This window comes from Falco punctatus (genome assembly GCF_963210335.1).
Source record: "Falco punctatus genome assembly, chromosome: 4".
Lineage (NCBI taxonomy): Eukaryota > Metazoa > Chordata > Aves > Falconiformes > Falconidae > Falco > Falco punctatus.
Genome location: NC_137583.1, coordinates 23,961,297 through 23,985,022, shown reverse-complemented (window position 1 = coordinate 23,985,022; position 23,726 = coordinate 23,961,297). Strand labels below are relative to the sequence as shown.

The 23,726-nt window shown below is 39.1% G+C and overlaps 1 protein-coding gene across 6 annotated transcripts in view; it reads left to right on the top strand.

Moving 5' to 3' along the window:
* Positions 1 to 23,726, top strand: part of RAD18 (RAD18 E3 ubiquitin protein ligase) — a 57,965-nt gene that overhangs the window by 11,773 nt on the left and 22,466 nt on the right. For 5 of the 6 annotated variants that reach the window (XR_013928119.1, XM_080387635.1, XM_080387632.1 and 2 more), the window contains exons 5-11: positions 2,858 to 3,213; positions 5,325 to 5,424; positions 8,163 to 8,347; positions 11,554 to 11,630; positions 12,289 to 12,349; positions 19,229 to 19,360; positions 22,621 to 22,777. Coding sequence is in view for 5 of the 6 variants with exons in the window: in XM_080387635.1 (XP_080243761.1) it covers positions 2,858 to 3,213; positions 5,325 to 5,424; positions 8,163 to 8,347; positions 11,554 to 11,630; positions 12,289 to 12,349; positions 19,229 to 19,360; positions 22,621 to 22,777 (1,068 nt within the window). In the remaining variant the exon portion in view is untranslated. The remainder of the gene's footprint in view (positions 1 to 2,857; positions 3,214 to 5,324; positions 5,425 to 8,162; positions 8,348 to 11,553; positions 11,631 to 12,288; positions 12,350 to 19,228; positions 19,361 to 22,620; positions 22,778 to 23,726) is intronic. The other variant, XM_080387636.1, reaches the window with a different exon arrangement.

Sequence of the window (23,726 nt, the reverse complement as noted above, 5' to 3'; positions counted from 1 at the left end):
GAGTGGGACAGGGCTGTGTGAAGACACTCTGTGTTCCCATTAGCTAGCTCCTGAGTTGCCCGTGAAGCTGATCCTATGCCAACAGTAGCTAGACAGCTCCGTGTCTGTGTCAGCCGAGGAATTAACCTCAAAAACTTCCAGTCCATATCTAGGCATGAGGAGACAGAAAAACATAGTTTTGCTGCCACACTTTATTGCACGTGTTTGCACTGCAGGCTTCTGAATCTGGCTGGAATATCACTACTGCAGTGTGTTTGGCGTGCTGACCTTGTTGCTGTGGTTGTTCTCCAGGAACTTAACTTAAACTTGTATAATTGTGGTGTTACCTGGTGACTTATATGAACTTGTTTTTAAAGGGTATATGTACAGACAGTTCTTAATTAGTTGTTCTTCTTAGACCTGAAAAAACTTTACCTTAGAAGACTGAACAATTTTTTAAGTAGTCACCCAATACTGAAATGTCTTTAACTGTAAAATCTGAGAGCATAGTTGCATTTCAAACCTCTAATAGGCCTTGTGTCTTCATGGAAGTATTGTAAGGAATAATTTCATGGCCGTGCATATTCTGCAGTTATATCACCCACAGACCCCTACCCCCTCTTTTTTTGTTTTTTTAATTTTTTTTTTTACACAAAAGGAATAGTAATCCAAATTATTTCAACTGTTATTTAATCTTCCTGAGTTAAAAATTTTGCAAGGTGAGGACCCACAGCTGGCCTACTTTCACAGACTGTCACCTCAGGTGCAGTGAATTGCCACAATCAAAGCTGTAGAGCCATGACATTTAAATAAAGAGCATGTACTTGCTGAGCAATGGTAGTAATAAAGGTTCTAGTGCTTGAAAAAGTTAATGTGTTACAGATGGGAAGGAAGAGGACTGGTGTTACAGACTTGTTTGTGGTCTTTTGGGGCCATGTGTTCACCTCTGAGGGATCCCAGGTGTCTTGTGCAGTTGTAATTAGCAGTGCACAGGGCTTGTCTCTTGGACAAAGTCAACATCATCCTGAGTGCAGAGCTCTGGGCCTGCAGTTCCGCAGCAGCTGCCGCGAGTAGTGCAGCTATTCGTGGGTCAGAGGGGAAGGCACGTGGACCTGTGAGGTACAGCTTGCCTTTCTCTGTAGAGGCTCTAAGGTAACTCGGCATCCTCAAAAGCTGTTTCTGTTGCTGTCCCTCCCTTTTGTGTTATCCTGCTATAAAGAGAGGTGAAGGGAAGGTCCTCCCTATTCCACTTAGGCGGCAGGGACAGAGTATCTCTTAGTTGTTAACCCGTCTCCTCCATTTGTTGTTAGAGAGATGCTGCCTTTCCTTTAAGATTTTCAAATTTTTTTGTAAGCTGTTGGCAGTTTGTCAGAGCTTGTAGATGGTAAAGGTTTTTTTGCAATTGCCTTTTTTTTATTTTTTTTTTTTGGTAGGACTTCTGAGGATGCAGCAGGCTCGGGCTTGGCCGGTGGTGGTTGTGAGAAAGGCAGCAAGGTGGGGAGAAAGCTAATGAGCCCGTGGGCAGCTGTGCAGGCTTTGCACTCTGGGAGAGCTCCAGGGGTGAATATTGTGCAGGTTGCCAGGGGATGATGGAGCAGTGAATTAAAGGTGAATAGATCGATGACTGCATGCTGGCTGTTTTTGGCTGGATGATCCGAACTTCATTGTGACCCTTGGGATGTGGAAGACTCAAAGCAGTAGTGGGTAACAGTGACATGTGTTTGTCCATTGCTGATGTTAGCTGGGAAAACCTTCTCTCTGCCTGTGATGAGGCAGAGAGATTGAGTCGTGAGATTGAATCACAAGGTATGTGGGCAGGCTAGACAGCTGCATTGCTATGCTGTCTGCCTGCTAAGGATGCAGTCTCTGGCTTTATTTATCTTAGATTGAGCTGTGTAAAATAAACAGGATTCTGCAAAAAACCCTGGGGCAGGTGTAGGAATAAAACATGTCTTTAAGATCTTATGTGATTGCCTGAGTAGGACAACTGTGACTTTTTAATTCTTTGTTTTACCTCAAAGCTAAAAGTACTACTGAGACAGACAGGAGAGTGAGCCTTCTGCTGCCACCATGTTCCTACCGATAAAATAAAAGTTTATTTCTTTGAAAAGAGACTTCTGTGTTTAACTTGCATCTTGACATTTAACAGCCCTGAGGAGGACAGGTTGTACAAGTGGGAGGTAAAGCATGCGTAGGTGGGTGGTAAGAGGCTGAAATGGGCTGTTCTTGAGGGCAGTTATGTTTGTCCTCTTACTTTATATGAGGAAAGGATGGAGGGTTTGTGCTCTGTGGCTCATCATTGATGAAATTGTGACCAAACCAGTTTGGTTTACCTGACATTAAATCTCAAGACCTGACAAGCACGCAGTTGTCTCTTGGTGGGGTTCTGTTCAGCTGGGTGGGCAGTAAGCGGAGACTGGCTGTAAGGGGGGACAGAAGGAATATAGCAATGCTTCTGCTAAGCTCTTTGGTTTCAGGAGCCTCTGTCACAGCTGTGTGACACAGTGCTTGAAGTACTCTGACTTGAAAATGGTCATCTACCAACTTCAAGTCAGGGGGGAAAACTTTTTGTTCTTTACTGTGTTCTGTGTGATGTTTTGAGAGGCATTTTATTACATTTGCAAGATGTAGTTTATTGTCTTCAAACATTTGGAAGAGAATTCTTAGATTCTATAGAGCACGGTGAGGCTCATTTGGTGTGTTCCTGCTCCTGGTTTGTGTGGGCTAGCTGATTCCCGAGTGCTGCATGCAAGCAAGAGGGAGAGGAAGGAAGGAATGGAGGAAAAGCTCTGTTTCTTTGTGTTCTGGTTTCTTCTCAAAGAAAAAACTAATGCTTTCCAATGAAGCTAACTGCATGTTGTCTTCTGGATGCTTCTAGACGACAGCTGTTCCAGTTGGTCTTGGATACTCCACCGATTTCATCCCCATTGGCCCATAGCAGGCATTCAGCTGGCAAAAAACATGTCAGCAGTCCTGTTTCTTGGCCAGGTTTGAAAGAGGAGATGCCAGTGGTTGACAGTTTCTTGAGAAAGGAAAAAGTCTGCACCTCAACAAAGGCAGACGGCCTGGCAGGAACAGATCAGAAGATTTTCAAAACTGAAGAGCATGATAACCTTTACAGCAGTTCTGCAGATGTTGATGGTAAAGACAATGAAGTGGGATCACGAGAGAGTCCTGAGACCACCAAAAGTCATGAAGAGCCTTCTACATCTGAGGTAAAAGTAGCCAAGAAAGGTGAGATGCGCTTAATTTTTGGTTTTGTCTTGTTCTCTTCCCCAAGCTGGTGGCTGTGGCTGGTTGTATGCGTTGGAGTGCCTTCAGTACGTGGCATTTTCCTCACTTCTCTGCATTGTTCTCATCTGCATTGGCATGTTCAGATGCTTCCCATTTAACTGGACTGTGCTTCATTCAGATTACTGCTTATGTGGGACAGCTACAAGCATATTCTTGAAGAGGAAGCCTGGGCTGATGCCAAGTAATTAAATGGAGTTCAATGCTTACAGATTCCTTTGCTTTGAGTAACAACTCTAACAGACTTACTCAGTAAAAATTAAGTCATTTAATCCTTCCCCTTAATGACTAGACAGGCAACATCGACATTCATTCTGCTTTTGTATTCTTAAGTAACCAGAAGCAAGGTATTTTATAATGTGTTTATTTGAGGGGTGCACCCAAAGTCAAAACGATCATGGCTTTAGTTTGTTGATGTTCCTATTCATACACTCTCCAGAAGAAAGTAATCTGCTTTATTCTTCTGTAACTCTACAATGTTAAGATTAATTTATTTTGAAGCATTAAAATACCCATTTATACTAATCAACTACAATAAAACGACAGAATCCTCCTAGTTTTGACATGATGGCAGCCATCCCATTGACCCAATTAAAAGCCTAAATTAAAGACAGTGTAGGAGTATAACACTCATTCTTACTAGTTTGTATTTATCCATTCTTTTGTCGAACAATTTATTCAACTGGAACTCTGAAGTTCATATTTATTTATTAGCCAGGAAAATACTGCTTAAAGATGTAATACAGCCAGAAAAGTAGCCATATGAAAATGACGTCCACTTAGCCAGAAGTTAAATTTTCTAGTTTTATGCATCAGAGTTGCTTGTATTCGTAATGTAAAACTCATATGAAATTTTGCTGCTCATTTATTTTCAAGCATTTAAAATTTTCTCTTACTTACCATTTCATGACCTTATTAAATGCTCATGACCTGAGCATGCATTACATTGAAATTATTTCCAACAATGCAAAGTAGTTGGTCAAACAATATAAGTGAAAGATTTGAAATGAGGTAATGCTGGAGTGGTTTTAGTAAGTATTATTTGTTCCTGTGTTAAGAATTCAGATGTAACTTCCAATACAATAATAGACTGCTCAGAACTATTATGTTATGTTACTGTCCCAGCTTGTTTTTTAAAAAACTTTTAACTAGAACATGATGTCACAGCAGTTAGGAATTGCAAAGGAGTGTTACTGGGTAACACTCTCAATTCCCACAACTTTTCACAGTGTTTTTCATGGGTCGTTTTTGTTTTATCTTTTAAATCAAAATCTGCTTCCTTCATACTGAGGATGTCAGCTAAAGAATTCCTTCCTCATACTGTTCATTTGAAGTTAGTCCTTTGTTTTTGATATATTGTGACTGCAACAGGTGATTATTTTAAGTCTGTGGTTTTTTACTGTCTTTAAAGGTAATGTTTATAGTTGCTTCTTTAAAATATGATGCAAGAAGAATTCTGAGTTGGGTGGGACCATACTGTAGGGCATTTGTGAGCCTCTGAGCCCAACACATGGAATCAAGTTATCTGTACTAAGCAATGAGTATGAGGCATGGTTGGATCATAGGATTCCTGTGAGGCTGAGTAAACTCATGTATTGACAGTCCTGATGAGAGCCATAGATTGGGAACATTATGTTAATATGAATAACGTTTGTGCTCTACTGTGTTATCAAAAGAAGCAGTTTCCTTTATTTATGAGTAAAATACTGCAAAAGTGAAAAAGATTAGCATGGAAATATGTCTATGTTTATATTAGCTCCAAGGTTTCTGTGTAGTGTGTATGTTACTCTAGATTTTTATTATAGTTGTTATTCCTTCTGACTGTTTGGAAGATGAGAGCCATTCTAATACTACATAGAAAGAGAAATAAGTGTTTTGGAATGAAAATTAGAGCTAAAAACGAAGGTTCTGGATAGACATGCCAGATCTTAAAAAAATTAAATCTGGAATTCTGGAGTTTAGTTTTCTTCAGTCAATGACTAGTTTTTTAAATTAAAACATTTGCTTTTTGCTGTAATACACATGCTAGTAAATTCCTTCTCCCTTGCTTTCAGTGGATTGTCCTGTTTGTGAGGTTGCTATTCCAGAGCAATATATAAACCAACATCTGGATAGCTGCTTGGTAAGAGAAGAGAAGAAGGACAGCCTCAGAAGGTAAGAAACAACTTTAAGAACTTTTACATGCATGTAGCTGTTTTTCTGCACTGCTGAATAAGGAATATTATTTGGTGGGTTGTAGTACAGAGGACTGTGTTTGGTTCTTGGTTGCGTGCTGTATAGATAGTTCTGAAATTTCTGTATAAATATGTTAGTGGTGATTTTCCTCTCTGAAGAAACCATGTGGATCACCAGCAGAATTACTTTTTGGCTTTTAGTGGCAAGAAACATGGGACAATGTTTCAAAAAATTGAACACAGGGAGTAAAACATAGTCTGTATGTTATTCTCATCATGTTTCTGCTCACTAGCATTAAAATTCTATTCAGACAACACTTATTGCCATTTTCCACTTGGTAAATGAATTGCTTCCCTCAGTTCAGGTGGGCTAAAAGACAGTTATTTCACTAGCTGTCAAGGTAAAAAATAAAAATGGCACCTTACTCCACTCACTGGTTCTTTTCAAGTTGCCCCAGTCAAGTTTGTTTATTTAAGATGTGAATTCCCATAAGGTTAATGGATGCCTCGGATTTTATGCCTCCACCCTAGAATTTGTCATGGTCACCACATTCACATCAGAAGTGTAGATTTCAGTTTGTTTTACTTACTAGCATAAATTTAGGCCATCATTATTTCTAACTGCTCAGACTAAAGAACTGTGAGGGACTTTTACTGCATGTGGTTTTACTGCATGCTTGTATTTCCAGTTCCTCTGAACCTTGAATTAGAAAGTAATTTTATGTTAAACCTCTTATTTTGTCCAGTCATGCTTAGAATGCAATCTATAAGCTAAAGGACTTTGAAGATGAGTAAATGGTAAATGAATATTGAAATCTGATGTTATATTTTCACTTGGGATGTTTTTAGTGTTTTTTCTGTTCTTAATGAATGGAAATAAAAGCCAGATCTTTCTTTGGTGTCAAGCCCATGTCCCTAACAGAATTTTAAATTTTGCTTATTTTATCTAGACTGCTTGGATCTTAAGAAAATATCATGCAAGATACTTCTCCCTAGGGACTGGCTGTTGTGTGTCAAATGCTGGCTTTTAGGCAATGTATTTATTTTATGGCAGTGTTGTTCGGGTTTCAGTAACAGCAGATCTCTAGTTCTTCTGTGAGGAATTTTAGCTCTGTTTATTCTCAAATTAGGAGCACATGGCATGCTATGTTAACAGTTGAGCAGTATTTCAGCGGAACTGATAATTTAGTCCCCAAAACCTGCACAGAAGTAATTACAACAGGTAAGTCTACGTTCACAAAGAACACTGCATTTCTCGAGGATGGGGAAAAATCCCACCAACATTAAGATTCAAAACTGTTGTGAGCTGTTTTCTCATAGCTGTCTGCTCACAAAGCTGTCATCACTCTTCTAAGACGTGATGCTGGTGCGTTATAATACATACAAAGCTTTTTCAGGACTTTCAAAAGATTTAATTATTCAATGATTTCTTTTTTATTTCCCCAAAGAATCTAAAAACAGTAATTTCCTGAAGAGTGTATTGTCATCTTTTTTTTTTTTTTTTTTCTGCCAGCTATGCTACAGGGGCTGTATGAAAGTAAATGAATTAATGATGATTTTTGCATGAGCATTTTTTTTAAAAGCTTTGAAATTTATTTTCAATGCGATGAGTTGAAATTGCTGAATACAGTTTTCAGATAAGTTTCTTGCTTTCACAATGGAAAGCCGTTAATTTCTCCATAATTCAGAGCAGCACAGCTGAACTTCATTTTGCTGCAGGAAGAAAAGTATCTAAATAAATGCTGTTCTTGTGTAACTAATAAATAATTTAAGTTGAAGAAGGTGAGTGAGGCAGTAGATGGATTTCGGTACTTTTTTTGGCTAGTTTGAGTGTTATTTCACCAGGAGGTATAGGGAAGACTAAGCTAATTTGTGCAGAAAGAAACTGTTCTGCTCATCTTAGATGACAGAAGTTGTAGTAGGACTTGAATTTTCTATGACAGTTTCCTGTGTGTAAGATGTTTTCCCTAGCTATGCCAGGAACATTGATTTCTTCTGACATAAGGCAGTGTGAAGGAGTAAATTTTGGTTTCAGATATTATTCATCTGAGAGCGCTATTAATTCTCTTTAATGTCACTTCTCTGTATTACCAAACAACCCTTCTGTTAGATGGGAACTACAGATAGCTTGCAGGTACATGACTATCTTTCTTGAAGTTACATTCCCAGAAAGCTGAAAAATCTCCCAATTCAAGTTTTGGCGTGCAGTTTTAATGCTTTTAAAACTTTGCCAACTGATTCAGGTAAGACATGGACAGTACGTGGGTGGAAAACCTGTGTTTTGGCAATCTGAATTCAGTACGCTTCCTTTTGAATTCAGAGCAAACGTGAGGCTTGATCCTAATGAAGACAAACAATACTGTGTTTGCTGATGTGATTCTAAAGTCTTCGCTGTAGATATCAACAACTGAGCCACAGTACTTGTTACAGGAGTAGTGTTCGCATTGTTTCCTGAAGAAAATCGGACCAGACCTATTGCTTTCTGTATGTTTGAAATTTTCTTTGTGGTAGATGGAAAAGTGTTCTGGCTTCCTAGAGCCACTGCTGTTGCATCTGCGATACACTGCATAATTTGTTGTATGTCTGCCATAGCTGAAACGATTCTTTCGGGTATTTCTTACCCAGAGTGGGTGAAATACTCTGTAAAAATATAAATCAGTATTTGGATTTTCATAGGAGAATTAACTAAGAAATGTTTGTTTCCTTTTCCTTTTGCAGTTCTGCTCACAAAAGGAAGCCTATGTCAAAAGTTGTTTACAACTTGCTCTCTGATCGTGAACTGAAGAAGAAACTAAAGGAACATGGTCTGTCAACCAATGGGACCCGACAACAGCTCATTAAAAGACACCAGGAATTTGTGCACATGTATAATGCTCAATGTGATTCTCTAAATCCCAAATCTGGTAAGTTAGAAATTCTAGGAAAATTGTTACCGTTGCAAGCTGTTGGTATGCATTTCCTCTCTTAGTTCTCAGGGTAGGAATAAGGCTGAGTAATACTTGGCAAAACTGGAGCTGGAAGAATTTATCTCATATAAATCAAGATTAATGCAAAAAAAGGAAATTTAATGAAAACCAAAAATACGTTGCAATACTCTAGAAGTATCCAGCAAGGATGTAAATTTGTGTTGAAATTATTTTATACTTCCTGGTTTACTAACTCTGTTCTGAAAAATGTTCTGTGTTTTCATTGACTTTGTATTTTAATGAGTGCTTCCAAATTAGACTCCAAGGTTTTTAGTCAAAAAAAGAAAGTGTACCCAAGGTTCTTAGTAAGTGAATGGATTACTAATTTATCTCTTGTTCTAATTTGTTCTCTTCCTCCTATACACTGAGACTTTTGTATTTTTTTAATTTGATTTCATTTCAAAATCAGATTTTTTTTTTTAGATGATAGGTATAGATAGATGGAGTTTATATCAATTTAGTTGTTTGGCAGCAACTTTCTATAATTAAACTCAGACTATGTACACATTAAACATCTGTATGGGATAAGGAGAATGTGTTTTAGTCTCGTGATGTGGGTGCAATATAAACTTCCTTTAAACAGCAGTTTGTTATTTCCATATGCTCAGGCTTAATGCTTGAAAAATGCCAGGGCTGGAACAGGGAGGATGAGATCTGAGCAGGGTTTTTGTGCTGCCTGGTTTTGTAGGCAGTGTGGCCATTTTGAAAATTTTGACTACCTTGTATGAAGTAGAGGGAGAATTGTCCCAGCTCATCTTGTTACACTCTATTTTATACAAGATGTGAACATAAATCTTTTTGAAAGATGTGTCATTTGTCATCTCTCAGTTCAGTCCTGCAAGTGATAAAAGTAACAGTACAAACACACTGCCATGTGTGGGTGAGAGAGACATCAGATTTATAGCTACATTACTTTTTATTTGATTAGAAGCTTATGGCAAACTCTTTTTAAAGGAATTCCTAACAGGATCATGTTCAGATATTACTCTTCTGGGAGCTGCACAGCTGTTGAGTGTCCTGGAAATTCTCATATAGCTGGTATTGCCTGTTCTGCACTGGTTTCAGGAGGTAGGCTGCTGTTGGCTGCCTCTGTAGCGTAGGTCAGTCCTGCTGCCGGCAAGAGCTGGTCTCAGTTACTTCAGAGGTAGAGAGATGAGAAATACTGTTCCCCACCCTCAGTTTGATCTCTGATTCTCATATTTACAGAGACTTAAGTCCTGACATTCTGAATGTTTAGGTGTGTATTGAAGGGCTCGGAAACTATTTTGACCAGATAAATTTGTGGTCTTGCTGTCAGTGGAACTGTCAGGAACTGCATGAGCAAGCACTGCAAAGCAGACAGGGCAGGGAGCTGCTCGTGCACAGCTGGGTTCAGCACCTCCATGGGTCAGATTGCATACCACTGCAGGTGCACAGCTAAACTTTACATTTGCTATTTGTTGCTTACCTGTAACAGGAATGATTTGTGGCCAGCAGTGAGAAGTAGCCTTTGAGAAGGCTGCCAAATTTAAACACAGTAAAACCTACTTAATTCATCGGTTACCATATAACAAATTTGAAGTAAATACTCCACTATACTATCCAGTAAATACTAAAAACTCTTAAGTTAACTCCATACACATTTGGTTTTATATATGATCAGATAGTCGGAAGTGCCAAATATCCACAACTTTTACTGTGGAATTTCAAAAATAAATCATGATTTTGGTGTTCAACTCCTTTATTAAACAGGCACAGCTGCCAGTTGTGGTGCTTTTTGAAATACAGTCAGTCACTGAGGATTATAAATGCAAGTTTAGCAGCCAAACTTTAGGCTCCTGCTTTTTGAAATCTTGATTTCACTTGCCAGCTCTTGACTTGGATTATGTGAGCAAGTAGATGAGAAAAGTGAGTTTGTAACCAACGCTATTTGTTTTTCCATTTTGCTCCTTACACCATTTTAAGAACTTGACGAGGAAGGTTAAGTGCCTAAGTGATTTAGGTGCCACGTGTCGCTGCTTAGTTTGTGCTTAAGACTCCCAAAAATGCGAGGGGTTTCACAGTGTGTGACAATGTACTTTAAGTAGTGTGCCCCAAATAATGCCAAACTTTTACTGAGTTCTGGCTCAATACCTGTTTATAAAGGCTGTATTATTAAACTTGAACTTAAGGTGCAGACATGCATTTTCAGTGGTAGCAGTGAACCTAAGGTCGCTGTATAATACAAACAGCTAAGCCTCTGAGGAAGCACAGGTGCCACATTCCTGGATTTTGCTTAAAGTAGTTTTGACCAGGTTTTTATTCCTTCACAGCTTAATAAGCTTTTGTTCTCTGGCTACTTTACTGTCTAGTGAAAGTGTTTGTTTTAATAAATGCCATAGCCACCTAGTACCTCTGAAAATGATAAAGTATAGAAACAGATTTGTAAAAGTAAATGTCAAAATAAATCATGCAGGTCCTGCATAACTGTAGGTTTAGTTAAAACTTAAACACACTTAGGTCTGTTCATATGCTTTTGAGGTGTCTGCCTTAATTGTTAGAGTAGGTTGTAATTAATTTTTGGACTACAGGTTTTGGACATACACCTGCAGACAGTTTTGCATTGCTTTGGAAGGTAGTCCTTGGAGGTAAAAGTAAGATACATGGTAGATGTCACTTTTTTTATCTTCTGTTGAAAGATACATTATAAAATGAAAACTCTTTTCATAAAAGCCATGCCTGTGCACCACAGAAACATTATAGTATTCTAAGGTAAGAGTCAAATATGATTTGAAAAGTCCTCATTTCCCTTGTATTAAATTAATGGGAAAATACAAGCAGTGGCCCAGGAGGCGGCTGAGAGCCAGCTGCCGGCCAGCACCACGGCACTTGCTGCAAGGCCCACGGCTCCAGACCTTGCCTCCTGGCCCCCAGTCTTGGGCACTGCTTCTGCTGCTCAGCTGCCGCAGGTGGGAGTGGTTCCTCTGCGTGAACAAATGCCTGCTGAGTGAGCACTGGTGTAAAACCATGCCATTTGGATTTGCCTGTTGAGTTTTCACTGTTGGAGAGATAATGCCAGTTTGTCTCTTTATGGTTCAAATTCATGGTAGTTTCATTCAGTGCTGTTACATCTTTTTATTTAACAGCTTCTGGTTTATTGATTAATTTATTGTATTTTCAAACAGTTGCAGAGGTTGTTAAACAGCTGGAAAAGAATGAGAAGATTCGGATTCAGTTTGAATTTAACAAAACTGGTGAAAAAGTAAGCTAATCATCTTTGTTCTCAGAGTGGGGGATGGCTAGGAGAAGTTACAGACTGGGCACTGAACAAGTTTGCCTGTCGCTTTATTATGGGAATTCCCAGGTTGCATGTTGGAATTCGCATATACCATCTTATAATCAACATGATTTTCTCATACCACTCATTTGTCGTGGTCTGTGTACTGCCCAAACCATGTCAGTAGGAGCATTTTTTTTTTAATTACAATAAACATTCTTGAGAAATATTCCCCTTGGTCATTTTCGATGATTTTGACCCTCCATGGCAGTGTGGGGAATATTTTGCTTCCTAGAATTCTCTAGGATTTAGCTAGCAAATTCCTTGCTTCCGTATCAGCAACAGCGCCTGTTCTTTTCCCATGACATATGATACTTTTGTGACTTTTGGAGCATGTTTATTGCACAGTATTAGGAAATATTTTATGGTCCACACATGCTGGGTGTTATATGGGGTGGCTTGGCTTAGTCCCGTTGACTTCATGACAGCAAAGCAAAACAGCATGTATACATACCTTAAATATGTATTACTATCTGCGGATGATATGGTAAGAGCTGGGGGGAAGAACAAGAGCCAATCCTTTTTCCAGTTCTAATTCTCTAGTTTTAAAGTATGCAGCTTTATCATGTTTGTGATTCTGTAGAGCTTGACCTTCACAAAGGACCAGACAGAGCAAGAAATAGATGAGATCCACAGTGATTATCGTAAGTGATACACAATTTTCACTTCATTTTGCTTTTGAATTCACCTCCTTTCCCTTTGTACTAAAATACACACATGAAAGTGATGCTTTTCATGTGTGTGTGCTTCCCCCGCTCCCCATTTAATGGATCAAAGCTGGAAGTTCTCAGTTTGGGCTGAAAGTTTCTGTTTGAAGCTCAGTGTCTACTAAGTACTGATGTTTGACAAAATTCACTGCCAGGGCTGGATAAGAGTGAGATGGAAGGTGATTGCCTCCTTTAGTGCAATTTAGTGCATCTCCATTTATGCACTTTCTACTTACCTTCTTAATGGTCCTCCTATGTTTGTTGGACATAAAGAACAGCAGAGATTTTCGCTCTCCTGCATTGGATGTGTGATGCCTAGTTGTATGGTTTCACTAGGAACCCTCCAGCAGAAATAAGGAACAGAACTTCTCTGAAGGGACTCCCTAAGATGCTGGCAGTGGCTGAGTGTACATGCTGACCATGTCCCCGTCAAGCTGCCCGGGCTGTCAGGTGAAGGGGGAGCTCTGTTTCAGTGTCCTGCTCTGTGTGAGACTCCCTGCAATTCTTGTGATTCCAGTTTTGAAGAACAGAACAGCAGTTGTGACTGTGGTGAAGGCTGATTGTGCTTGCTTTGTGAGATTTCACCCTTCCTTGCCCCAGATTTTTGGCACATTATCTGAGAATAATCTGAATTGCTCAGAGGTTCATGTGGATTGGTTGATTAATTTGCCAGTTCTATACTTCGTGAGAACTTGGGCTTGCAGCATATGGATGTGTGTGTATCAAGTCACTCACTGATTGGGGGGGGGGGGGGAGCTTATTACCTACAGTTGTGTCCCTGTGAACAATGGCATGTGCTTCTGAGTGTTTTTACATACAGAATTTTCTCAGTTTCAGGTTTGATATTATTTTTTCCCTTTTTTGAGGTTCTGGGCACTGTGTGAGTGCTGGTGTGCCAGCAGTTCTGCTGGCTGCGAACCCTCCAGGAGCACCAGCCTGGCTCAGGCATAGCTGGGCTGCTGCGGTGGGAGGCATCTCTGCTGACAAGGAGGGTGCTGACCTAGAAGATGGGGTGAATGCTGACTGTCTTGGCCCTGCACTCACCAGTGTACCCCGTAGCACAGATACGGGTTTTCCCATTGCTCAGCATATTCCCTCCTCCCCTACACTCTAATAGTCAGACACTGACTTTATTTAAAATGTGCCTGTATTCTGGGTGGTTTTTGGTCTTCCTGAGTCTTCCAACTCATCCTGTAGCAGTGAAGTTTGTATAAATTTACTCTTTTTTTTATACCTCACTTTTCTAGGTTTGCTGTCCAGTGCAGAGTGGCATTAATAGACAAGCAATGTAGTCACAGTAGTTTATATTTAATATGACATTTCTGAAATACTCTATGGCTGCGTGTTTCCTCAACTGTGTGTTTTTTACACTTCTACGATTGTCAAGGTGGCCTTTACTGCTAAAAAGTATGTTTTAGCTGAGGCAAAAATACTTTTTCCATATTTTATTTGTATACTGTGATTCTCAAATCATTCAGGGTTTCACAGTGCTCCTCACATTCGCTCCATTCCTTTATACCCGTCTCCACAAGCACTCGTGCACTCTTCTGTGCTTCCTGCATCCTTTTCTGCTTTTCCCTCCCATCCAGCCCGGTGATTTTGAAGCAATCTCTTGGAAGGAATGTTCCACTGCTTTGGTTGTCCTCTTCCCCCCCATCCTGTGCAGGCAACTGGGATTCAGTGCAAACCGGGTGATTTCCCCCCCCCCCCGCCGCCTCCCTTCTGGTTTTGTTGTTGCTTTCTGTTTCATTTTTCAGACTGTGTCCCCTCTGTGCAAGAGACCAATGCCTGTGTTATTTATTAAACCTGCTTTTGCCCTGTCAGAGTAATAGCATTTGTTTTGGGAAGTGTAACTGGAATAAATAATACTTAAGGAAAAGAAGAGAAGAGACAAAAAAATAAGAAAAATATAATGGGGAGAGCTATGATTCAGTCGTATAGTTTTGTTTGGTTTATTTTGGTGGTTTTTTGTTTTTTTTCTGTGGGGATTTGCCTCCCCACCACCCCCCGGACAGAGAACCAATTCCTGCTTAACTTGACCCTGAAAAAGTACAGTATTTTATGCTGTCTTTCTTCTTACCATGTGCTTAAACTTGAGAATAGTGTTTTTTCTCTCCATGGAACCATCTAACCGTCTTTATGGTTGTTAGTTTAGAAGCAAATGTTCTTGTGAGAGTTAAAGGTTGCAGGACTTGACTTGTATCATGTTGTAGTAATTTAGTGCAGAAATAGCTAATGTAAACTGATTTTTACAGATGATTTTCTGACCCTTTGTGTGTTTTTACATCAGGTTTTAAATAGCGTTACTTTGTACTTACCTTCTTAGTGGTGTTTTGTTATTCATAATTTTGTTCCTGTTTCCCATTCATTTTGCTTCACCTGCGCTCTGCTTCCATCCTCAAACATGGTAGTTGGCCATGTAATGTTAAAACAATTTTCACTGAACATTAAACTTCTCTGCTTTCAGCCACAGAGGAGCAAAACAATGAAGGGACAACTTGTTCTGATTATATTTAAGGGTGTATTTAAATCTGCAATATGGTCATATTTCCTGTGTTTCCTTGCATCGCTTCAGGCGTATAAATTATTCCATAATGCAGCTGGATTTAGCATTGTTGATTTTAGTTGGGTTTCTATGAAGGCTAAATAAGGGCCTAAGTCTTTAGCAAATTTTTCCCTTGCTTTTTGTTGCTGTTCCTGAGAATATGTATTTTTTTTAAGTGTACATACAGCGTTTGTGGGTTTTAGTCTTAAGCATTCACCTCTAATTCCAAGTAAGTGGTTAATAATTATTTTCTTGGCATGTAGAAATCTATAGCAATAACATTTTTTTTAAAAAAAGTAATTTATAAAGTATTAATCCCAAATCGGGTATTTTTCCCAGAAGGCTTTAGTAGCTGTAAAGAACAAATTTGAAGTTCAGTGACTGCAGGAGGCCCCCCAGGCAGAGCACATCCCCTGTAACTAGCTGTTTACTGCTCTGTGTGTTCACATTCTGCAAAGTGTGGAAGCTGAGTCTGAACAAAAGCTGTCCAAGGAAGGTGCTGGAATTCAGTCAGCTGCGAGCGGGTTTGCCCTGATCCTTCTCCCTGCAGGTGGGGAATGTTTGGGGGTGGAAGGGCTGGTGTGGAGCAACCCAGGAACAAAGGAGCTGCCGAGAAGATGTGCTGCCCTGGTGCGGTGCCCGTGCGGCTCTTCGTAGGGTGGTGCTGTCACCAGAGAACTGGTTCTATACAAGAAACCCACTTCACTCCTTTTTGTAAATTTCGGATGTGCAGAAATTCCTTGTAAAGCTGCATTGTTTACAGTTGGACTTGGTGACCTTAAAGGTATTTTCCAGCCTAAGTGATTATGTGATCCCTGGTTGCATTCGTGTTGCAGCCTTGCAAACAGTTGTATTGCATGACTGGGGTGGGGTGTGGAGACAGGAGCCCATTGCCCAGTTCTGCACCAGGCTGTTGTGCGCTGCTGGCAGTGCCCACTGGGGACTCGAACTGCCCATCCTTCCTTTTATTTTCTTGACCTGTTGTACATTTTAGAACAAGAAGATGCTAAGTGTCATCTTTATTTTCCGAAATCACGTACTTTATTGAGGTCATATTGTTAAAAAGATATGGCTTTGAAGTTATCAAGATTTCCAAGGGTATAAATTAGGCTCAGGTGGCTTAATTAAACATTTAAAAGTCTTAAAAAAAGAAAAAGGGGGGAAAAAGACAGAAAAATATTTTAATTGGAACATATAGTTTTAAAATTAGTAAGGAGTGATGACCAAAGAGGTGAATGTTAACTAGTGTCAGCAAATCATTTCTCATAAAAGCAACAGGCAAGAAATCTTAAGCATGAAAAAAGATCTGTACATAAAAATTAGAGGACAGAGATAAAAAGAACTTTCATCAAATGCTATTTTTTCACTGTAGCATGGATGGACTTTAAAAAGCTTTATTATGCAATGAATGGGGTTTTTCTCTTAATTTACAACATTTGTGCCCTAGGTCCCTAATTCACAGCTGAATTAATGAATTAATTAACTCTGGCATAAGTTCTGAATAAAATAAAACCAAACCCAACCATATACTTTTTGTTCTGTATTTCCATATGCAGCACAGAAGACACTGGAGCCGTCTAACAGTCTTGTTGAAAAGCAAGATAAAAGGGCTGTGATAAGACTTTTTTTTTTACCTTTTTTACAATTTCCCAGGCTCTTGGCAAATTGCAAATTACACTTTTTTTATCTTATGTGTGTGAAGTGTTTTTAAAATATCAGTTAATATTTTGGCTTGATGAACCTGAGAATGGTTTATATGCTAGCTGGAGGCTCTGCTTGCAGGAATGCCAGAGTCCGTGCCTGGAAGGTACAATTAAATATGCTGTTGTCCCCTGCAGTAGCTTCCTTCTGCTCCTCAGGAGCTCAGTGACACCATCATTCTGTTCATTTCATGGTCAAAAAACCTACAGGAAAAGAAATACATTTGTTAAAAAAGAAAAAAAGATTCTGTTGCCTTTTCTGCTTATAAATCTTTTAATTTGCAGTGTTAATTCAGTGTCTTACTGGTTTATGTCTTAAATATTTGTAATTATATCTGCAGTTGTTTTATTATTGAAATGCCTGTAGTTTTTAGGAAAAGTGCGTGGTATGTTGTTTCAGCACAGTGGTGATTTACAGTGCATCTGAATAGTGCCTTGTTTTGCCAGGACATTTCTTTTTTACTATAAAAGCTTTGTAGTTACACCATAAAACAAAACAACAAAAAATAGTAATACTGGAAAAACTGAAGCACCAAAGGAATTGCGTAATGAATATGCAGCGGTTCAAACACAAGCATCTGGGACAAGAACTTTTTTTTTTATTAAAGGAGTTGTTGACCTTATGTGGTGTTTTCAGCTGTGCAGGGAGAGGGAGTCAGTTTTAAATCTGTTTCCTTCTGTGGGGAAGAACTTGATAATGATTTTATCTTGGCTTTTCCCTACTCCTGTCACCACAGCAGGACACAGATCTAGGTTAGATGCAGCAATTACTTGTACGTGCTATGCTCCATCCAGTGCTCAGTGAGGGGTGTCAGCTCCTTGAGGTGCTGGCTGTGCTGAGCAAGATGCTGAGACCAAGCGGTGCCATCAGGAGGCTGGACGGGGCTTGGAGCAAACTAGGCTTGTGGAAAGTGTCCCTGCCCATGGCAGGGGGATTGGAACTAGATGGTCTTTAAGGTCCCTTCCAACCCAAACTGTTCTGTGATTCTATGAAACTTCCCTTGCAGATGGCACACGTGTGCTGCCAGCCTTCTCCTGCTGGTAGAGGAGCGAGTATGGTGGTCCCTTGCTGCTGTGCCGAGTCCTGCTCCCTGCAAGGACAGATTGGAAAATACTCGGGGGGGATAGGCGGGAACACTGGGATTTTATTGAGTGTTGGACCCCCGGTGTGTGCACGAGCTGGCTGTCCCGACACCGTTGGGTGAGGCAGGACAGAGCCCAGAGGAAGGGCTGTGTCTGCTTCACCTTCTCATGCTGTTACAGACAGTTGCTTTGCCCCAAGGACGTTTTGGGTGCACATGGGGCCTTACTACCTCTGACACGGAGAATGTAAGAGGAGGGGCATTTTTGAAGCCCATGTTTTGGTGAGTGGGATCTCTCAGCCTGTGAAGCACCATGGGAAAGGATTTCTAGAGAGTATATGAAGCCATCTCCTATCATTGCCAGTCCGTGACTCTTCTCCAACTCCTTTATTTAATCACTGTACTGATTAATTCCCTAAACCTTAGAAAATAAAGTAAAACTTGAATCATTAACCATCAGCTATCAGAAATCTTTGAATGCTTTTTCCGTAGGCTAAAAATTAGGCTAAAGGTTTTAGATGAAATTCTTTGTCTCAAAAGGACAAATCTGTTTCTCAGAGTGACTTCTTGTTCAAAGGTTTTCCAAATAAAGGAAATTCATGTTTGCTGCCTTCCCTGTAACATACCAGTATAAAGCCCTGTGTGTGGACTGAGACTTTTATGCTGTATTAGCGGTGGGTAGCTACAGTCAAATACACCGTTGCACTAGAAGTTGGTGCGTTCTGTAGGGAAAACAAAGTGTTCCCTTCATGCCGTCTGTCTGAGGATGCAGGGTATTTTCCCAGCCTCCGAGTGAAGAAATTGAAGCATCTAGATTAAAAACCAACATTGCTCTGACTGAATACCAGAGGATTGCTTAAAACATACTAAGTGATTGAAAGTGCAAAGAGTGTTAGCAATATTAACTGTGATTTGGAGGATCTGAATCAAAATAGTATCATATGCATGACACAAAAGCTTTCGACGTTGCCTTACTGCAGGAACAGGGTAAAAACCCCAAGCAACTTTAAAGCAATTTGCACAATAGTCATGAGGTTTTACTCTTTCTCTCTCTAGCAAAGTGCTCCTCGCAGGACTGCCTGGAACTCAACGGTGTGACTAAGGGCATCATCCAGACACTCCTTGAGCTCTGACAGACTTGGTGCCATGACAAAAATGTTAAATGTTGTCACAACGGGAACTGCAATACTTAACGAGTTTAGGGGAAAAAATAGATGGATAATATAAAGAAGAAACCACAGTTCCGTGTAAAAATTAAGTTTTCATCTGTGCAAGTGTCCTGACTACTGAGTAACTGTAAGAACATAGGCACAGATTTGGATCATTTATAGAATATGGAACGTATTGTAGTGATGAGTTCATTTTCATTTGCTGTAACAATTGTTTTTAATTCAGTGTTTTGTGTTTATTTCTGTTCACATCCTTTTCACTTTTAACGGCATACCTGAAAAGTCCTGTGGCAGTGATCAGTAATGCACTTACATTTCAGGAAAAAAGCACAGAAAAGAATTTAAATTTTTGGTGGATCAAGTAAATAGTCGGTGGAAGAAAAGTGGTAAGAGGAAAACAGGAAGTGCTCAAAACAAAGAAGTCACTGACAAAGAATCGCCAGCAGCCACAGGTTAGTAACATTGTTTAATATAGTCCCCCTATTTGAGCCATGCTAATAAGTGGGAAGTTTCTCAAAGGAATGTTCTTTCCTCCCACTGTTCTTCTGCTGTAGTCCTTAAGGGGGAAAAAAGCACAAAGATCAAACAGAACCTAAAAAGATTGACAACCATTGATTTTAGTGTGGCATGTAAGCACAACCCATTAAAAAATATTTGTTTGATTTTTAGTGGGATTATGTATAGATGTGTTTCATTTAGGTGCATCTTTTAATCAGCTGGTTGAAATGGGATCTTAGGTTCTGATCCGCATCTACTGAAGCTGCTGAGAGCGGGCATGTGATGCTCTGCGTCTTTGAAATGAAAGTGATCATGGGTATTGCTGGGTTTCAGCTTTTCCCTTTCATTAATATGATAGGGCATCAGTAATTGGGAACTGCAAAGATATTTGTGTGGATTAGAACAAAAATTTACTTGTTCTGAGGTTGAAGCAATGAAATACTTTGGCTTCTTTTAGACTGTTTATACAGTATGCTGCCTCTGTTTTTTTAAGTCTCTTCATTTTGTGTTTATATACTTCAACACAATGAAAAGTTGGAATGCACAACTTCAGTTAGTCGGTCCTTTATGCGTTAGGAACAAAATTAGCATATGTTTGTTAACCTGAGTACCATATGATCAAAGAAATACCCATGTGTGCTTTTAACTTGTTCCCTATAAGCTTGTTCAGTCTCATTTGTTTTGTGTTACTGGTTGTTTTGGCGGTGTACATATATGAATGTGTGATTTAAAAGAGCATTCCTCAACCTAATATAACTTGTGGAGTTATAATCTATTCAAAATACAGAATTTTGGAGAAAATTCCATTTTGGAGAATTGGATGGATGCACTCCTGTGTCTGTTCTTGGGAAAATCTGGCATTTTTGTTTGCATCAGCTCTCAGAAATCCCTGCTTTTTGAGTTGAGCTGAACTGATCTTTGTCTGTCCTCTGTGCTGTCTCTTCTAGCAGAGCTCTCAAAAATAAAGTACCAATATAATAGTATGAATTTTGTTGTTACAGTTTCATGCAGACCTTGGTGCAATACATAGTCCTTTCCATGTGAAGGGTAAAAATCAAGGAATCTCAAGGATAAACTTTACCTTGTTTGACCTAATTTATGGTGATGTTCTATAGCAGAAACAAAAGCAATGTGATATTAGATAACAGGATCACAGACTTTAAGATATTAATTTCTAGCTGTGCTCTGTGGAGAGATCAGCTACTATAAATTACTGGGTTTCTATCTTCTGTTTAAGCTTTTTCTTTGTGTGCTAAACTGCAGCCTTTGAGAAGCTGAAGTAAAGCCATATAGTTTTTCCAAAAGACTGCTCTGGTAGAAAATAACTTGTATCAGGTGGATCATCCTGTATTGTGTTGACTTAAGTACATGATACCACCTGGTCTGACAAACCTGCAAAATTTTCATTATGCTTTTTGTGCACTGAGCTTTCAATAACCTTTGAAATTTCAGTTTCTAGTTTTATGCCAAACATCTGCACCTGGTTGACTGTAAACCACTTAAAAAACAAAACAAAAAGATGATTTATGGGTGAAGGAACAGATGCCTAAAGTCTGTTTCATCACTGTTCTTTAGTAACAGCAATTGCCTTTTTGTTAAACTGGAAATTGTAGTACGTGAAAGGAAGAAAGCCATCAGTGGTCTGATGATTTGCCATTTGAAAGCATAACTGCTGAGAAGAGCAAAGGCTTTGCATGCATTCCTTACCCACTTTATTCAGATTCATATGGAAGTAGTGGAATTGTAAAGACTTAAAACATTTTTTTTTTGGTTGCATTTTTTTCTTTTAGTTTGTTTTTTTTTGTTTTGTGTGTGTGTGCGGGTTTTGGTTTTTTAAACCATATCTCCCATTGCCCTCTACTGTAGTATTGTGTGATGTAACTTAAACCTCTCTGAAAATCTCACTCTGATTTTGGTGATGTTGAGTTATCCATTCCTGATTTACATCATCTTGTTTTGCATCTTTAAACTTAAAATGTTCTATTTCGAGCCTTTATATTTTATAGCTTTTAAACATAGGGCCTTGTTTTGCTTAAGGGGAAGCACCATAGGAGTCTGATAAACATTTGTGATACACCTCTTCTGGGTTGCGTTATTGCACAGGACCATTGCTATTTTTAACCTGTTAATTTCAGAGTTCAATTTCATTAGTTGGACAACTGACTCACTGTAATCTGCTGGTTGTTTTCAACAGACAGAAAGATGCTCCTGGTATTTAATTACGCTTTTTAATGGAAAGGAAAGGGCAAGCTGTAGCTGAACTCAAAGATTGTATAGCTCCTCCACACTGTAATTACAGTTCTGTTTGGTCATTTCTGTCAAAATAATTTCTGGAGGGGTAGAAAAGTCAAAGTGGTTTGAGTGGGAGTATAGCTTGGTTCTTGAGGGTGGACAGAACGCTTCTGTGAATGGCCGTAATAAGGGTTATTAATGAGATGAGTCTCGGTGTGGCTTTAATGTCCCCTGCAAATTTCTAGTTAAATAACTCATCTGAAAATATTTGTGAGTATGGCATAAGAGTAGTTTGTCTTTACATACCATACTTACTAGTCTGCATTTGTTTTCTCTTTGGAGAGGTAGAAGGTATCTTTTCAGAGATACTTCATCTCTTTATAGATAAAAACACTTGACAAACGTAATGGAGTAGTTTTACAGTTTGTGACTAAGTGTTGTCTCGAAATGATTTTTCCTATTAAAAATGGAAATGTCAGTTATCTAGATTGACATTGTTTTTCTTAGATGCATAGGGAAATAAATCATAGTGCTTCTCTTATTGAAAAGCAGCCTATTAAATAGATCTGTAAAACTTTAAAGCAGTCGTCTCATGCAGTGGATGAAGTGAATTGGTAGCAAGAAGCAGTGAACAGTGCTGTCTCCTTAAGCATTTGTTGGTTTCTGAAATAAAATTGTTTATGAAATGTGACAAATACCCTTACCCTTTATTTCTTTCCTTTGTTTGTGTTTGAAACTCAAAACAATTAAATGTTTTTGGTTTAGTCTCTGGTTCTTAGAGGGTGGGGTGTGGTGGTTAGTTTTTTTTACTGGGCAGGAAAATAAATTAAACCTTTGAAACTGAGAGTTTTGGGAAGCAAGTAAGTGGGAATGAGGTGTTGGTACTTAAATATTTATAACTTTTTATCTCCAGGCTGAAAAAATTTAAACAATAATATTTTGATTTGTCATTCTTGCTTATCTCTGTCGTTCTTCTTGGTAGAACATAGGGAAGAGAATCACACGGCTGTTGTCCTCGGAAAAGCCCAGATAATCAAACCAGAAACTCCTGATGGCAAAAGAAATGAATCTTCTTCCTTGGAGGAAAGCCAGAGATCAGTCTCTCCTGTGTTCTCACTGTCATCTGGATCAACAAGCAGGTTAGTGAAGAAGAGTCACTTCTCCCTGGTTTATACCAAATCAGACCAAACATGGAAAAACTTCGCCAGTAACCTTCAGTAAAATATATGTATATATATATCTATCCTGCTTCATAGGATGGGTTCCTAAGCTGTGGTTACTGATTCATTTTTCTTCGTATTTCTGGCTGTTCAGTTGCTTGAGGGATGGAGCTGAAACACATTCAGAATTTACTTGATAGTTTTGTAATGACTTGTTAGAGGGGTGATAGTGTAAATGTTCCTCTTGATATGGAAACAGCGAGTGGAATGTCTGTGGAACCAGAACGTTTGGTGTTTCTGTTTCATTTCATCACCTTCCGTTATGTTTGAAGTTTTTTTTTTTAGAGAGGTCCAAAAATTGATATAGCCTAAGTCTTTTAATAGCTCTTTAAGTTGAATATTGCTTAAAGAAACAGAGTTTAAAAGACTGATTAGTTACAGTCCATGGTAGAATGCCACTGAACCTTGAAGTCCTGACAGCCACTCACTTTTCTTTCGTCATGCATTTAGATTTGCTTCCTGAAGTTGCCTTATTTGGCTTCAGAAAATGAAGGATCAGGGAAAGCTTTATAAATAATGTAAGATTTTATGCTTTTGATAGTTCAATTATAATTTTATTGGAAAAAGGCTCAGCTGTTACTGCTGATAAGATCTCTCTAGTTTTTGAAAGTAGTGTTTGTCTCTGTTTAAGATACTTCATGGATCATAATTTGCTGTCTACTCCTGATCAGTAGTCAAAAGAAGACAATGATGAATACTTAGATAAACATCCTATTGCAGTACCGGTGACTGTGGCCCCAGTTTCTGGAGGAAAAGTGAAAAAGTTGTTGAAAACAAATACAGGAATAACTGGGTTTTGATACGTGTCTAAAAGCAAGAGAGCTAATCATGAAAATAATCTTGTTATCTTGTTGATAACAGGAATGAG